The sequence below is a fragment of the Populus euphratica genome, unplaced genomic scaffold, assembly GCF_000495115.2.
Source record: "Populus euphratica unplaced genomic scaffold, PopEup_1.0 scaffold443.1, whole genome shotgun sequence".
Taxonomy (NCBI): domain Eukaryota; kingdom Viridiplantae; phylum Streptophyta; class Magnoliopsida; order Malpighiales; family Salicaceae; genus Populus; species Populus euphratica.
In genome coordinates this window covers 90,720-108,324 of record NW_011500327.1, presented here as the reverse complement: position 1 = coordinate 108,324, position 17,605 = coordinate 90,720, and the positions used below count along the sequence as shown (strand labels likewise).

General features: G+C 32.8%; 1 protein-coding gene across 3 annotated transcripts; it reads left to right on the top strand.

Annotated features, from left to right (window-relative positions):
* The first annotated feature begins 1,501 nt into the window (after positions 1-1,501).
* LOC105113663 (Transducin/WD40 repeat-like superfamily protein) lies at positions 1,502-11,113 on the top strand. 3 transcript variants are annotated; one of them, XM_011009920.1, is made up of 13 exons: positions 1,502-1,690; positions 1,774-1,901; positions 3,035-3,178; positions 3,822-3,952; positions 4,894-5,100; positions 5,569-5,744; positions 6,131-6,231; positions 6,701-6,856; positions 7,992-8,047; positions 8,140-8,197; positions 10,219-10,339; positions 10,440-10,550; positions 10,679-11,113. In XM_011009920.1, the coding sequence occupies exons 1-13, from the start codon at positions 1,681-1,683 to the stop codon at positions 10,795-10,797; spliced, it is 1,518 nt and encodes a 505-aa protein (XP_011008222.1). In that variant the 5' UTR covers positions 1,502-1,680; the 3' UTR covers positions 10,798-11,113. The 3 variants fall into 3 exon arrangements, with proteins under 3 accessions (XP_011008222.1, XP_011008223.1, XP_011008224.1); XM_011009921.1 differs by lacking the exons at positions 1,502-1,690; positions 1,774-1,901 and adding an exon at positions 3,366-3,525 and having other exon boundaries at positions 3,105-3,178; XM_011009922.1 differs by lacking the exons at positions 1,502-1,690; positions 1,774-1,901 and adding an exon at positions 3,391-3,525 and having other exon boundaries at positions 3,114-3,178.
* The last annotated feature ends 6,492 nt before the right edge of the window (positions 11,114-17,605 follow it).

Genomic DNA, 17,605 nt, shown 5'->3' with positions numbered 1-17,605 from the left:
CCCCCCCCCCCCCTTCCCCCCGCCCGCCGCGTTTTGTGTCTAGCTTCGTCTTCCTATACTTCGATAAATTATAGTTTCTTAACTTCTTTAAGAAATCCAAATTCAATACCGAATTATAATTACAACTGGGCAGTTTCTCATGCATTGATTTTTCTCAAGCTTATATGTAATGGTTTGTGACAATTCATAAAAATAATAATATTGTATGTGCCTTGTCTAAGACTGTTTTGAAAACAACCACCTGTGAAGGCCATTTCTACGCAAAAGCATTGCTCCCCATTCTAAAGCAGAGACCCTGTGTGTCCTCCAAAGCACCAACAAAAGACTACTTGAAAGGACTCCGATACTCAAGGAGACACAGTGCTTTCAATCTTGTAATTTGATGGTCCTTGCCGGCTTTCCCCGTTATAGCAACAAATTAAATTAATAGCGGTATATAAATTCAAACCAAGAATGAGGCATGAGGATGCATGGGAATCACTTGGCAAATATTAGAGCGGGGAAGACATTTGGTTCTTTGTTTCTAACTTACCTTCGAGAGAACTGCACTTTGAATCCTTCGACAAATCTGCACAGATTAATTGCACCTCTTGAATTACATGCAGGTTCTTTCACTAACACTGTTTAAAGTAGTAATGTTTTTCTTAATTTATATCTCGAATTAAATTGTTTTGACTTACATTTTTTTTTTAATTGTACAAGCCCTCATTTAAATTATCCAATACTAAAATAACTTGTGTGCTAATACTTGTGAAATATCTTTTTTATAAATATAAAAACTCTTGTGTGCCTAAATAAATATATTTTTTATATACTTAAATAAATATTTTTTTAAAAATACAATAATATTATAGAAAAATACTTTAAAAATTATATACAATAAAAAATAAAAATTATGAATTTTTATCTTAAATAATTCATGGTATATTTAATAGTTAAAGATCCGAATAATGAGTGTCTTATGCCACATGTTAAGAGTCGTTAAGAGTTATTTATTGCTTTTAATTAATCGCAATATTTTTTTTAGAATTTATTATAAATATTTTTTTAAAATTACTCTATAAAATAGAACTTATTTAATATATTTAATAAATATCATTGATTTTTATTTAAATATTTTATTTTTAACCCTATTTTGACATAAATTAACAATACATAAAGTTTAATAAAAACCACACGTTAGCTTTTCCCATCATTTAAAGAATAAAATTTGAAAAGATTAAACTTGTATGAATTTAAAAGAATTCTAAATTAAGTATTTTCACCTATTTTTGATGGGTGAAAATCAAACCCAGGTTGTAATTTATTTTGTAATAAAAAACTTGTTTTTAACATTTTTTTTGTTTAGGAATTAAGGTCGTAATTGAGAAATCAAAATTATTTAGAGATAGAATTGATACAAATATTTGTCTGGGAGAATGATTGTTACTGGCCCAGTCGCTGGGGGGCTTTTTTTGAGGGTTGCCCTCACTTATTTTCGAGGAGGCCTGGATTGTGGCGAACTCGAATGAACCGACCGAAATGGAACTACAACTTAAAACCATCAGCAGCTTTAGTTTAAAAGCGCCGTTACCCACCGCTTGCTTCTTCTTTCCTTGATTTCTCCTTCCTAATTTCTCTGCCCAAATAAAAAGCACACCAACAAAGACAGCAAGACAGTTCTTTGTTATTTGGAAAAACATGCCACAAGGTTCCCCTTCTTCTTCTTTTGGTTTTTGTTTTTTTTGTTTTTGTTTTTTTATTAATAAGACTAGTAATAAAATTTGTTCGCAGAACTTCCGGGGTTTTATTATGATAAAGAGAAGAACAGGTATTTTCCTCTCAAAGGCCCAATTCCGGGTTCCTCTCGCTCTTCTTCTTCTTCAAACAATGCTAAAAAACCATCTACAAACAATACCCAGGTCAGTATTTCTTGTATTTATTTTAGTGTATGATTTATTGGGTTTCAAGTGCTTTCATTAAAGATGTCAATTCCGTGTTAATTGGTGATGGATGCTTAGGATTGTTAACAATGGCTTTAATCTGCGTCTGAAATAAAGTTTTGAACTTTTTGGTTTTTGTTTAAAGTTGTTCAGGGGTGATTACTTTAAATAATGTAATATGTGTTGCAATGTGTCTAAAAGGATGCTCCTGCATTAGCTTTCTTTTCATTTTCTAATCTTTTTTGGAAAAGGTAGAACTTGGAAGTCCAGGGCTCGCTCCCTCTTCTTGCTTTGCGGAAGTAGCATACTGGGCAAAATGCCCATTAGTCATACGCGATCAAAATTGGTTGTCTTTTAATCCACGAGTATTGTGAGATAAACTAAAATCATTTACTTTATTTATGCTGTTCTCGCTTCTTCTTCTTGTCATAGGTGATCAAAATTGGTTTCCGCATATTTGTCACTTTCCATGATTCCTGTTCATAACACTGGCACTTTCCCATAGTTAGGGGCTTCATTCATCATTTATTTGCTCTTCATGTATGCTTTTTGTATGAAATGCTATTTCTGGTTTTGGAAGAACCTGTCTTTACTTTGTAAATTTGAAATTCTCTATGAAGATAACAAAGTTTGTGATCTTTCAGTTTTAGAGCTTGAATTGTTTCTCAATAATAAAATGGTGTGGCATACAACCGAATAATGAAAGTAAAATTGTGTGGCGAATGATAGAATTCTCCATCATTTTATATTGTATGTTTTCATATACATATAGATTGGAAGGAAAAAAAATGATAGTGGTGTGTGTAACTTAACTAATCTTGAGTGTTCCACCTATAATGATGTAAAATTATTTAGGCATTCCAGTAAGTCAAGATTATTGCTGTGGCTGTTTTAAATCTGTCTATAAATAATGATCTTTTCCTTTTCCTTAAATTTGTTCTAATGAGAATATTTTATGCTAACTTATAATAAATTAGATATGCATCTTAAGTTACTCAATATTTACAAGCAACTGTATGTTTCGCCTTTTCCTTCTCTGTTGATGGGTATGTTCCCAATATTGTAACTTATCCTTGGTTGTTTCTTTTCTTTAACTTCTTTCAATGCTGCAGGAATCCAACTTCTTTAGGAGAACTGGAGTAAGAATATCCCAACTGCTTCAGGGTAGGGAGTTGAATGGTAATGTAATAACTTCCCGCAAAGGGAAGTGTGACTTCGTGGAGGAATTCCTAAAGATACAAGCATCCCAACCAGTGGTATGCTGATAAAATATGGGCTTGTAATTTTGAATGCAATTTTTTTCAGATTTATTCTGTTGATTACAGCAGCATGAACAAGACGCACTTCTGTACTGTTAAAGTAGAACTTTCTTATTATTTTTAAACTACTTATAAAAGCCTCTTAAATGAACAAATTATTAGAACCATAAATTTATTGCATAAGTTTTGAAGCTCAAATTGAAGAGCAGGACACTTTGGTGTTGGATGAGATTTGAAGAGCAGTGTGTGTCTTTAGATGAATCAGTGAATGTTTTAATCCCTTGAAGAGTGAATGTAAGTGACTTTAGTCAGTGAAGGGCAAAGACATGCATTGTTTAACTGAGGTGAATTCCATTCATTCTTTCCGTTGTTGTAACCATTGGAAATATACTCAAAATGACATCTCAAAATTATTAAAATGCAATGTAATCTTGCCATTTATTCCTATCTATTATGACGACTTTTTTCACTGATTTGAAGCAAATTGCTGTCAATTTTTGATATGTCAATTAACATTTCAAGATCTTGCTGGATTTTCAAAAACCTTTATGGATTTCAGAGTGAATTTCTGTGTTATTGCTTTCTCTCATTAGAGATTGCCCAAATTTATTGTTGTTTCATAATTTTATTTATGTTGAAGGTTTGGAAGTACCGATCAACTGAAAAGATAGCCGATAGTGCCATGGACCAAATACATATTGATATTCACACAGCAGAAGGTCAAACTGAAGCAAATGTTTTAATAACAGGCGGTGTAAATGGCTCTTTAAGGTATAATTGATGCTTGTAATTTGATTTGCTATTTTCCAGCATCCTGCTACTGACATTTGCATGAAGCTCAAAACAGTTTTAGTGCTTGAGGTGATGAAGAAACAATTACATGCTTCCTAGCAGATTAACTTGTAAACTATGATGTTAAGCCCTAGATAGTAGTGGAATTTCATTAGTTAACCTGGTATATAATAATTAGCATTGTTATGTGGAAGTCTGTGTCTTGTAAGCATGTTGTATAATTGCTTGGTGACATTTTATCTTCAACATAAACCTTCTTGCAAAATTTGCATTTCACTTCAGAGCGAATCAGATAAAGTGTAAAGATTTGAGTACCTGCATAGGAATTAGTGTTACTATATTTGATAGTATCATTTAACCATTTTCTTGTCTGGAAATATTTTCATGGTTTTCTTGAAGAGTATCTTTTCATGGTGATACTGGAGCTTTGATATGTTTGTGATTATATAGGTGTTTGATTTGCCACAATGTATCTAGGTCTGTACTTTTCTTTCCTAATATTTGGCATTATTAACATATGACCGTTAGGTTCTTAAAGAGGTCTTTTTTCTTTAATTAAAAAAAAAAAGAACAAAGATGCCCCACCATTAGAGAGTATGGCAGAACTTTCACCAAAATATGCTTCTAGCTTGACTGTGTTAGCACCTAACTATTTTTTGTGTGCCTTTGTATGTCCTGCAGAAAAGTATCACTCTTTGCCACAGCTTCCTTTGTGCAATCAAAAGATCCTTTCGTTTTTCTCTGCTAAGTTCAGTAGCAATGTTGACTTACTGTTTAGTATTGAGATAACTATGTGCTTTTGTGATTTGCTTTTCTTATTATTATGCTGTTCTTCCGCATCTTTTGTCATTTTATTGTGACTATAATATTCATTAGTGTACATTACCAGCTATTTCTTTTCAAGTTTGGTGCTCTTGCAGTCTTTTTGAAGTTGGAAAAGCTGGAGAACATAATCATGGGGTAGAATGCATTCCAGATCGTATGTGGCCTGTCATTGAAGAGAAGAGAGCAGAGTCTGGTAAAGACCCTGGGTGTATCTGGAGACCTCCAGGAGCTTCTCTACATATGTCTTCAAATATATCTTGTATAAAAATGTGTGGAAAGCACTCTCCCATCCAGCGAGCATTGTATCCTATTTCAATTTCATTTTTAACTTAATTAGTTTGTCCATTGCTTTTAATTTACATGTACATATGGCTTTTTCTTTAGAAATCACTAGTCAATCTACTAGCAATCGAACTTGGTTAGCCCATGTTTGTTTTCGCTATTTGGTCCTGATTGTTCAGGAGATTTGATCTCTTTGTTTGTCTTGGGTTTTGTCAGCCTTATATAATGGATTCTTTTACCAGTCTAAAAGTTGTCATTTCCTGTCCTGGAAATCTCAGTGTTATTAGATACAGAGATCTTGCAGGGTGTGGTGGGCATGCATTAGTGGCCTTTATAGCTTACATATTTGGAGTTCACTCTTGGCATATCTTGTTTGCTCCAGCAACTCCCTTTTCACTTCTCATACCTGTTATATGCACAATACAGTTTCATTATGAAAGCAGAGCATTCTATTTTTGCACTTGTAATTCCTTAATGCAAGGAAACAGGATAACTACTCTTGGATCCGAGACATCTGGAGGATCTGTTTATATTCTTAACCTTGTCGAACCAGTAGATTTTGATTCAAGTTCTGCTATAGGTGAAATGATGCGCAGAACTGCTGATTTCAATTGCACCATTTGGACTGCAGATTGCAGTTATAACTCAAATCGGGCAGTGATTGGCAAGTATTCATCTTTCTTCTTCTTCTTCTTTTTTTTCATTTGTGTGTCAGTCTTGAAATTAACTTGGATTTGTATCATGTTTACTGCTCTGGATTTGGGATATAGAACTTTGCTAGAAACCTGTATCTTGGAGTTTTGCATGTTATTAGATTTAGTTTGCTTCTTTTGTCTTTTAGATTGATGCTTTGAAAAGATAAATAAAAACTTGCCAGGTCCAGTCTGTCATTTACCACTTGGATGTTAATTATTTACCACTATACATGTTATATGAGATGAGGTCTGTTTGATGATTTATTTGGTAGGAATTTAACGATAGCTAAAACCAATTGGCATTAAATCTGTGTTATTTTCAGGAATTAACTTGTTTGTTTATTTCTGGTTACAGGAACAAATGTAGGAGCTGCCCTGGTCAATTTGGAAACTGGAATGACATCATGGGTGTGTAGAAGCAAAAGTGATGTTTTGTCTCAACAGCTTGATCCATCTGTAACATTCTAATCCTCTTTGGTACAACACATGACACATGCGTTAAGTTTTCTTACAGCCACCAGGACAGTATCATCTCACGTGACTGTACTATGATGGTTAAAGACGTGGAAATGGTTTGATAAATTGATAAAAGATATTTTATCCTGAACGTCATGCTAAAACCAAACTGAACCTATTTGCTCAAATTGCGGGACCTTTATATATGAGGGTTAGCAATTTGACAGACTGAATGATGAAAAAGGAAAATGATTCTGTTTCTGAATTTTAGTTTTGCATGTTGAGTGCTTAAACTGCAAGTCGTATAGTAAGTTCGGTGGCTTTCTACCAATAACTTTAATGTCATTTTAAAGATCATGAGGCACATGGAACATAATCACAAAAAATTGGAGCCACTTGTCATTATTGACCTTTGTCAATCAACTGTCTTACAATTTCTGAAATATATCTGGTTTTTCTTTTGCTGCAGGGGAACATTGTTTTATGTGGGCTAAGAAATGGAGCAATTTTGACCGTTGATGTTCGTGAAAAACAAGAGAGGGTTTCAGATAGATTTATTAGGCATAGAATACCTTATTCATCACTGGGCAGACAGGGTCCAAATTCTAGCAAACAATGGTTTGAGGTATTAAAACCTTTAGATATGATAAATTTTGCAGGTACCCAATTTGTTGCCAAGTTGTTCCCAGAGTGGACAGTCATCTAAGAAAAATATTATGGAACTTGAGAGGATGATACCATGTTAACTAAATTGACTTCTACATCTAGGAATCACAAAGAGAAATAAAACTCAAATTAGAATTAGCACCAGGGGATTGGATTAGGTCTTAAGTTCATGTCTGACCAATTAAAACCCCAAATTGACATGAGAAATTAAAAAAAAAATTGAAATGAAGTGTTTTTTTCTAAATTCATTCTATATACTTTTCCCAGGTTTTGTTTTCATTCAAAGAAATGAATGCATAAAGCTGTGCATGCTTTTAACTTGAAATTTTGTGGAATATACTTGAATTTTACAGAAGGGCACTACTACATAGCTGTTCTGCTGAAAGAGAATGCTTTAGAGGACACCGGGATTCCTTAGTGTCCTCACTTTTACAGTCATTAGAATCTATCCATCTATTGAAGTTGTGCATGGATCATCTATTTCCTAATTTTTGCACTTAATTTAATGATTTTTTTTAAAAGGTGATGAGAAATTATTAGGAAATAGATGAACTTAAAAACCATAAAACTTTTTATTTTGGTAAAAAAGAACTTGATCAGTAGCAGCGATTCATGGGTTTGATCCCAATTTTACAGTTTCGTCAATAGCACCAATTCATGGGTTTGATCCTGATTTTACTGTGCCATTTTTTAAAACTTCTACAGTGTTCAATAAAACCTAATTCATTAAGATCAAACATCATGTAAAATTTTACCTGCTGTAACTTTTTTCACATTGTATACCTCCTACAGCTAAGCAAAGGGTAACTTCACAGCTGGTTAGTTTGTTTTGTATTTGTATTGTTCATTGAGGAACCAGTTTGTGAAACGTTGGGTGATTGTAGTACTTTTGTTTTGTGTTGTATTTAAGCTTGGTAATTTCAGATTTTCTTTCTTTCTTTTTTAGCTCTTTTCCTTTCCTGCTGTGATTTTTTCTACACAATATCTCTTACTCATTAGTGATGAATTAAGCATGGAACTGCTATCTCTTACCCAATTGGAATTGCTCATTTCAGTAAAGTTGTGGTAACTCACCTGGATGTGGTGTTTTGCAGGTCAAAGGAAACATATACCCTTCTCGTACTATTTTGATGCCTTCATCTGTATGCAGGTTAGTGGACTTCTAAAACTTGTAATTCCTGGTTTCTAGTTCTAATATTTTCTCTCAATTTATGTAACTTCTGCCTTCTTTTGAATCTCTAGTTTGGTATCGCTTCAGTCTTATGACCAGTGCTTCTTGGCTAGCTCTATGGATGGATTGGTTAGTATTGACTCTTAGTTTGCCATTCTTTTGACTCTTTTGTGGATGTCCTCCTACTAATGTGCTCCTGAATAGTTTTAATAACATATCAAAGCATCTTTTTTTTCTAACTTAATATGTATAAGGAGATGACAAGGTGCAGAATTTTCTCCTTTCAATAAGCAGTTCACTAAGTGATTGGATCATGACCCAACAAGAGCATTTAATTTACCTTTTGTATTATCATAAAATATTTTTGATAGTTTAACTAAACCCCTCCCCCACCCTCTGAACCTAGGTGGACTGATAGCTGGAAAGTCCATTTCAATTTCAAGGGAGTTTGAGATATACATGTGGATAAGCAACAATAAGAATTTATTGCATGAGTTGTCTGAAATGTCAAGGTATATGAAACAATGTCTGAAAGCCTTGCAAAAGCATAATGACCAACCTGCAGTGAATTTGAGATAATTGGTCTATATTTTTTTCCACCTAGGGGGCCAAAAGCAGCCCACCTCTCTCTCTCTCTCTCAGTTTATGCTGTAAATCTCCCATTTCCATCTCTTTGGCTTATGTGTGCTTTTCTGTTTGGGGTGCATTCGGTTCAAATTTAGACAAGTAAAGGCGAACTGTTCCATGAGTAGCTATAAAGAGTGGAAAAGTTAGTTTTTTATGATTGTTTCCTTGTGATAGCCAATTAAGGGCACTTTGTTAGTGTTAAGAATGAAGGATTAAAACTTGCTAATGTTCAGGGTGAGATTTTTTTTATACAGTCCCTTTCAAGGATAAAGGTTGATGAAGAAAGGGAAAAAAAAAAAAAAGAACCTTATGTTTCTTCCCAACTCATGCATGTTGCATCAATCTCATTTTCCGCATGAAACAGCTCTATATTGAGAGAGTATCATCAAAATGCCTGAGTGCCTTTTATCTCACTTCAATTACAAATATGAAAACTATCAGTGGCGGTGGTACTGGTTGTTGTAATAGGCTGGCTGTGGAAGTGTAGGGAGGCTAAGGTGGAGGCTGTGGTGTTTGCTGCAGAGTTGTTGCCAACATCATTGTTGTTTCTGTAGCTTAGATCAACATCAGCATTGTTATATGTTATTGTAAAAGTTGCTAATCTAATATGTCATTGTTGTTGTTGACGTGGGCACCAGCTGAAATGTAGCTAGGCACATTACCATTGTTGGGGGTGTCATAAAGGAGGTTTTAATGATGTGGTTTGACCATGGAAGATGGCTATCGTGATGGTGGTTTGGCCATGGTGGGTGATGGCGTTGTATGTGTATATGTATGTAGGTGTTTGGTTTGTGTTCAAAGTCATTTTGATCTTCTGTAACCTGTTTCGTTTGGAGTGTTGAAGGAAGGTTTTGATGATGGTTTGGCCATGGTGGGTGATGGGGGTATTGGTTGTTTGGCTATGGTGTGTTGGCCAGGGCAGTGATGGTAGTATACTAGTATTCTCATTTTTAATTATTAAAAAATTATTTTGATGTTCCATTGCTTGTTTCAATTTTTTTAAAATTTTGTTTTAATTTAAATTTAATTTTCACTATCATTCAAAAAATTCTTCAAAATTAATAAAATATTATTATTTATGAGAAAATGCATGTCAACCAGGGTTAAAAGGAAATGTGCAGTGTCAATAGCATAGTTACTGTTCACATTCAATGGAGGGCTGACATTAATCAAGTTTTTTGACGTACAAGGACTCGATTGCTATTTTTGAGGTAGGGGGTCAATTTTTTGTTGTAGGACATATAGGGTTGTAAACCCATTGTTTCTCTGAAAAGGAAATCTCTATAATCACACATAAAAGGGCCTCATGTCTCACCATGCTTTCGCTCCCCTTCTTGTTAGTTATTTTATTTACCATGCCTGCCTTTTTCCTTTTCTGTAATTGCTAATAAATCTCATTGCTGTTTCAGTTGCTAGCTTCAATATCGCCCAGTTTTTTAGTCTACAAATTTCTTTTACATTTTTAAAATAGTGACTAAGAGTGAAGGAACTTCATTTTCCTGCTTCTGTATTTTCTCTTGTAGATTAAGCTTTATGATCAACGCATGACTAAGAGAGGTGCTGTGCAATCTTATGAAGGACATGTGAACTCTCATACTCGTTTACAGCTTGGAGTAGACCAATCTGAGAGATTTGTTATGGCAGGTTTGTACATTTTCAATTCATGCCAATACTTTTAAAAGCCATTTTACTTTGATAAAGGCTTCAGAAATTATTGTGTTTACCACTAATATATTCTTCTCAGGAGGAGAGGATTGCAGCTTGCGACTTTGGAGCATCAAGTCTGGCAAGCTGCTTTTCGAGGAAAAAATTTCCGATTCAGTTCTCTCAACTGTGTGTTGGAAGAGATCTGAAAGTAAGCCACCTGCCTTGTATCGTGATGAGTCTTTGGTTCTTTATCTGTTCTCTTATTTCCGGATGAATAACCTTCAGGTGCTATTTCACTTGTTTAATCTTTTACCATTTACAAATTTGATTCTGCAGGGCTCGTGAAGACATTGAATGAAGGAAATATCTATGATGAGTGCTTATCTAGGCAGAACCATAGTTGGGGGACATGGTTTGGATCACAGGAAGGACTGTTCTACATTAGTTGGTCATGAGTCAAGAGCACCATTGATTAAAATATACCAGTGTGTAGAAAAAGAGTCACCGTGGATTTGAATCTCCAACGCTAAAACATTTCCTGGATATGCTCGAGCGCACGAATTCTGTTGATACTGGAACATTTTGTAGATGGCACTAACCTAACTCTTCTTTGTATCTCAGTGGAGATTTTTAGGAAACAAATTAAGGTCATGTCGTCTTGCTTTGATTTAAGATGGTAATAAAATTTGTAGAGAATCACAGTGATTTGCAAATTTCAACAAATACCAAGTGACAAACATCGGTTCCCTGTTAAGAAATATTTGCTCTTGATAATCTCTTAGCACGTCAGCGTTGTTGGGAGACGTATTGAAGATTTAATTTGTGCATCATTTGACGTTCATAAAATGGGAAACGACCAATCTTGAAATATGTAGCATTTACTTCATCTTTTGTCATCTTGCAGACCAAACTCTTCGTTTCCAGTAGCATCTTCATTGAAGTAACACAGTCTCCTTCATAAACTTCTAATGGTCAATGGTGACCACAAGTTACAGAAGGTATTCGACAGGAAACTAGACGATTTCAATGAGGTATTCGACAGGAAACTAGACGATTTCAGTGAGAAGATGCGACGATGAGATGCGACCAGTAATGAGTATCCAGAATTTGATTCACTAAAGATTGCCAGCATCTCTATATATTTCTTATGTTTTGGGGGGCTAGATCCACGCACAAACACTTACCTTAATTTTATTTTTTTATTGCCTCCATCTCAATAGGGTACTGATGTAATTGTGTTAATAAAACATTGGTTATTTAATAAGGGAGTTTGATTAATAGGGTCTTTCTATTATTAATTTGATTAACGGAATCTATATGCATTTCACTTTCTTACAATCAGTTAATCAAAAGGTAACGATGAAAACAGCATTCTATGTCCAGACCTGTGCGCATTTAAATTGGAAAGAATGTTCTTCAAAAATAAAATTGTGTTACAATTAAGTTTATAACACAAAAATAGTTGCAAAAACTAACAAAAAAAATAATAATTATATCCTATCAGAAACGAGTGATTAAGAGAGGAGATTAACGACATTTTCATGTGAAGCATAAAAATTCTATTTTTCCAGTGACGTAGGATTAATACTCTTTTTTTTTCTTTAAAAAAAAATATGTATAGAGATATGCTCAGCATGCATGCGTTTTTTGAGGTGTCCCAAATGTCATCCAATCACACCCCAAAACTAATACTTTCAAGTTTTCTTATCCATGCAAAAAAACAGAGGCTACCAGACCACAATTTCACTTTTAATAAAGGAACATAAAAGCTATATATATATATATATATATATATATATGAACTCTTCTTTAATCGCTTTCATGGAGGGAGACAGGCAATTCTTTTCCCTTTGAAGATGAATAGACTGCTGGTGTAATATCCAAGCGTTTTATTCTCAGTTTCAAAACTACAGTCTATCATAGTGCAGACAGCATAGGAAGGTAGGTAGGTCTGGTTGAGTCATTGTCACAAAAGTTTCTTAAAGTGATTAAACTCCTCAAAACCAATAGGGACGACAGCATGATGCTTTGATTGCTAAAAGTAAACCATCCGAGGCCCGTTCTTCCAGGCCTGTGAGCGTGTGTATGTGGACTACGGACAATATAGAGAGAGATCGGCAACGACAAATATATATATATAAAAAAACAGGCATACGGGGGTCTCTGTCTTGACTTAAAACTTGCTTTTAGCAAAGTTTTTATAATGATAAAAAGAGATGGAATATAATCCATTACAAATATCTTGCGACCTTTATATGGAGGACAGTGCGTGTGTACACGCACACTGGTAATTACTTAATTAGTGTGATAGTAACATTAATTTGCGAGCATGTAACTACAAGAGTGTACTATTATCCGTCAAAGAATACTGGTCAACGGTTATTTCACGCAAAATCATAACAGTCTACTAGTTCCGCATGCTAGATATACTAATTTATTCTCTTCTTTTTTTAGTCAGTTTATCTTCCAGTCAGCATTTTACATGAAAACTAAGTTTTTAAGCAGGTTTTTCATATTGGAACTGGAACATTTACAATAAACTAATTTTTAATATATATTCATCATTAAAAACTGAATCCTAAATGATAATTTATGAGAATGTTCGCCTATCAATTAGGAGCCGAAGCCTCAAATGATTCTCGTTTACTTATTTGTTTTTAAGTTTATAGTATTTAAAAGATTATCATAAAGTCACTTTGTGTTATCAATAATAATTTAGAGTTTGTTTAGCATGATTTTTTAATTATAGTTTTTTATTTTGAATCATAATTCAAAAGGTGTTGGGTTTGTTTTAAATTAAGATGAAAGTGAAAAAATAAATATTTATGTACTTGGTCCGTGTATAAGAACTTATATTATTATATTTTAGAGTTAAGATTTATTTATAAGTGCTTCTATTCTTTACACTTTGATGCCTAGAGAGAAAAGAGAAAATGTGAGTTTTTGGTTAATTTAGAATCTTTGTTGAAAAAGCAATTTTTTATAACACTTTATAATCTTCTACTTTCTCCATGAATTTCCATAATCATTTCATCTATAGAGTAGGTTTAAGTTGTTGAACCATGTAATTTTTTTATATACTTTTATATAAATAATTATATTTGTTTTTTATATTTCTCTACTTGTTAATTGATTTGAGATTTTAAGGTTGTTTTCGTAATAAACTAATCTCAAAGTTTGCCTAGTTACCAATTAGTTTTTGTGATGATAACAAAAGTAATGTTAGAAGTAAAGTTTGATGTTGAGAAATTAAATAATAAAAACAACTTCAATTTATAGCATGTTAAGATGTATGCCTTGTTATTTCAATTAGTTTTATTGAAGACAATAAAAGATGGGGATAGTTTGTCTAAGGGGAGGAATGAAGAGAAGAAAAAAGATCTCATAAAATAGACACATAATGTTATTTAATTTTGTTTGTTTGATGAGATTTGAGAGAGTCTCGCTAGATAGCTTAGACGAGAGGTAACTCTAATAGAGTGTTGTATAAAAAAACATATACGAAAGGAGGATAAAAAGAAATAGGTGTAGTAGTTTGTGAACAGTCCAACTGAGAGGTTTGTTGTTTGTAAACTTTGAAAGCTTGGTATATTTTTTAGACTAATATTTTTTTATTGATAACTTTGATTTGTTTTTTTAAGAAAATATATAACATTACCATGCATGTCAAACATGGAGAAGAGTCCTTTCAACCTATCCAGAATAATATTTGGATTTGTGTTTAGAGGCTAGAGCTACTAGTGGACTTGATAGGAATCAAGTTTATGATATCTTTATAACTATGATCTAAGATTTGAGAGCGAGCTGTAATGTTTCGACTATAGACACCCTATAATCCTACCCGAGGCAACCATTACCAATCATTTAAAAGTTGGTTCAAGAACAAGTCGTTGTTGCGAAGATCAATCTAAGGGTCAAACTGGAGGTAGCGTATGAATAACAAAGTAGAAAGCAATGTAAGCAGATAATGGCATACATGTTGTCATATTATCCTCCCACTTATGGAGCTCCAATAAATTTTCCTCTTCCTCCACCTCCACCTTAAACTTTCTTATAAAGTATTAAGATATTTGTAATTGATTTTATGATTAAATTAATAATATAAAATGTATTATTTAATTTAATGTAGTTGTTTAATCTTGTTGGAACCAAATAAGTATGTATTAAAAAACAAACTAAGAAAATATTGAAGGAATTGCCAATGAACATAAAAATTTAATTGGTGATTCTATAAGTTATATTGGTGTGTTTTTATATGAGAATTACAAAGAGTTGTAATTTTTTTTTAATATCGTTGATAGGATCAATGATATAATTTTTATGTTAACAATTCCATCAGGAAATTCGTAAGCGATATATAATTAATTGTCAATGATTAGTAGATTGTTGATTTGTTAGTAATATATACTGACAACTTGGCTAACAATACAGTGGTTAACAAATCTTTTTATGTGAATTTTCTATCGATATTTCCATTATTAATTTACTTTATTGATAAAGTAAAATCCTTGATAAGAAATTTTTTGACAACAAGTCTTCATCAACAAAACCATTAATAATTTAAATATAGATGAAAATATAATTAAAAAAACTAGGATAATATTCTGAAAGTATTTATTATTTTTTTGATAGAGTGTCCATATGTATAATGTGAAAGTGATGGAATGATTTTGTCTAATTCTTTAAACTAAACAAAGCCATTTTATGCACGAATGCATGCGCGCCACCATAAAATATATGCATGTGATTATTTATAGTCGTTAACTTATTGTGATTGATAAAATCTTGAAAGAAATTGCTAAATTCCCTTTTCTTTTTGTTTGGCCAAGTCTAGTGAACTTTCCTCTCTTTTTTTTTTCTTGTTAACAATGCAAGTTTTTCACAATATCAATCATAAAAAACAAGAAGTACTCGATGATTGTTCCAAAACATATCTCAAATTTTTGTTAAAACTTGAAGTTCATGTTTCGTTTCGTATCTAAGTTAACTTGGGGGAGCATTATATTGCAAACAATTGAACACTAAATGCAAGTAGTTCCATTGTAAAACAAACAAGGGAAGGTAGCCAACAATAAGATGAAGACATGGTTATGGCAAATATAGACAAAGAGGACATATAAAGATTCATTGAGCTTTACAAAAAGGGACAAAGTGACAACTAATGTAGTTAACTGAAGTGAAGCAGGGCTATCTTGGGAAACTGAAACAAGGAAGGAAGAGAAGTCAAGAGACCCTCCACTATAGCTTTAGATGTCAGGTCTGTGTGACTTTACATGTAAAACTCTGGTATTTGGGGCCTTTCGTTTCCTTTTCATAATTATATTTAGTCTCGTTTCCTTCCTTTGCCTGTGAAATGACATTTCTCTCTTAATATTAGCACATAACTCTACAAGTCTCTCTTTCTCCTGTTGTTTCTAATTTTTTTTCTATTAAAAAACATAAAACACTTGAAGAATTTAAAATGCTTGCATGAAATTTCTAAATGTTCCCTACCTACTATATATCTTTTCATTTAGAGCTATAGTTTATAAGCATTCAAATCTATAAGGTACATTCAGAGTGATTGAATTTATGGTCTAGTACCTCTAAGAGAAGGGCAGATCTTTTAAAGTAACATCACACTTTTTATAAACAAGCATAAGCAATTTTTTTTTTACGATAAGCATTCAAATCTATAAGGTACATTCAAAGTGATTGAATTTATAGTCTAGTACCTCTAAGAGAAGGGCAGACCTTTTAAAGTAACATCACATTTTTTATAAACAAGCACAAGCAAAATTTTTTTTTTATATAAAAAACACAAGTAATTTTTTTGTTTAACTTCTACAGATAATCTTTAAATACGTTAGTGGCTTTTTATTTTTTCTAATTTGAGGTTTTATAGAATTATTTTTTTACTTCTTCCATAAATTACGTCCCATCTAATTAATTCTTCTTTGATCTTTTGGTCTAATAGGGATGATTGAATAATTTCATGATTTAGATGAATTTTTTTTTTTTATGGGGGAGATAAATCTATATCTCTTTTAATAGACAATAAAAACTAATTAATGAGGAGCAAGTAAAATCAATTAAGATAAAAAAAATCTTCAAAGATAATTTGCAACAATAAACAAAAGAAGAAGTGTGGCATAATCATGAGTACTGTTCTACATCAATAGATACCTTCCTAGATATCATTATCACCATGCAAACACATGTTCTTCAACCTATAACAACTTTTTTATATATATCTTAAAAGATCAAACTAACCTTTATTCACATTATATATAATGAAAAAACTACGATAAAAAATCTAAAAGCTCTTAGATAATAGTTTAAAATTGATCGGCTATAAGGGTATGCTAGTATTTATAATGTGCAATAAAAAGAAAAGGATAAAAAAGCCCTGTCATGGCAATTATTTGTGTACTTTATTTTAAGCATACTATGTGTTTCATTGAAAAGATAACCTTATCTTTTTTTTTTCTTTTTTTTTTTTAGATTAACGTGGGTGTCCGGGCCAGCTTGCGCGCACCACGACTAATCCCACGGGCCCTGAAGTTAACGACCATGTAAGCCTCCAGTGGCCATCATATGAGCAACCAAGGACTCGAACCTGAGACCACAGAGAGAGCAAACCCCTTGATCCCAAGTCTTTACCACTTGGCCACCACCTAGATAGTTATAACGTGTTTTTTTTGCATGCGAGGAAAAGGGAGAGGGAGGTATTTGGTCGTTTACCAGTTGACCTTTACGGCAGTGAAGGAGCTTTTAATAGGAGCAAACTATATATAGTCTCCTGGGAGCAAGACCAAGTAGGTCCTAAAAGGGATATACTTTATATTTCAAAAGCACAAGCAAACAATTCAAGATTCAAAACTGGATAAAGAAGTCTCTGTGTTAAGATTTTATAGGATGAAGCAAATGTGTTGCCGGAAGGTCGGGCTTATAAAGGCCGAGTCCTGTCAATCTTTTTGTTGAAATTATATATAAGAAAATTAAACAAATTAAGATAAAGACAAGACAGTTGTAGTTAAGAAGAGAGTAGCGCATACTATGGATGCTTGTTCTTTTTTTTTTTCCTTATCTTTTAATTATTATTATTGGGTGAAAGAATTTTCAATAGATTTGAAGCTATATAATAAAAAAATAGCACTCCCTCCTCGTATTATAAATAAATGAGGAAATATAGGGGACACACACCCGTATATCTATACACAGACATATATCTATATATGAATGTATTTTAAATATGTGTATAATGACCATATAAATATATAA

Coding starts and splice junctions, on each gene's coding strand:
- LOC105113663 (XM_011009920.1), top strand. Junction 5,745..6,130: donor CTCAAATCGGGCAGTGATTG/GCAAGTATTCAT, acceptor TTCTGGTTACAG/GAACAAATGTAGGAGCTGCC. Junction 10,340..10,439: donor TGAGAGATTTGTTATGGCAG/GTTTGTACATTT, acceptor TATTCTTCTCAG/GAGGAGAGGATTGCAGCTTG.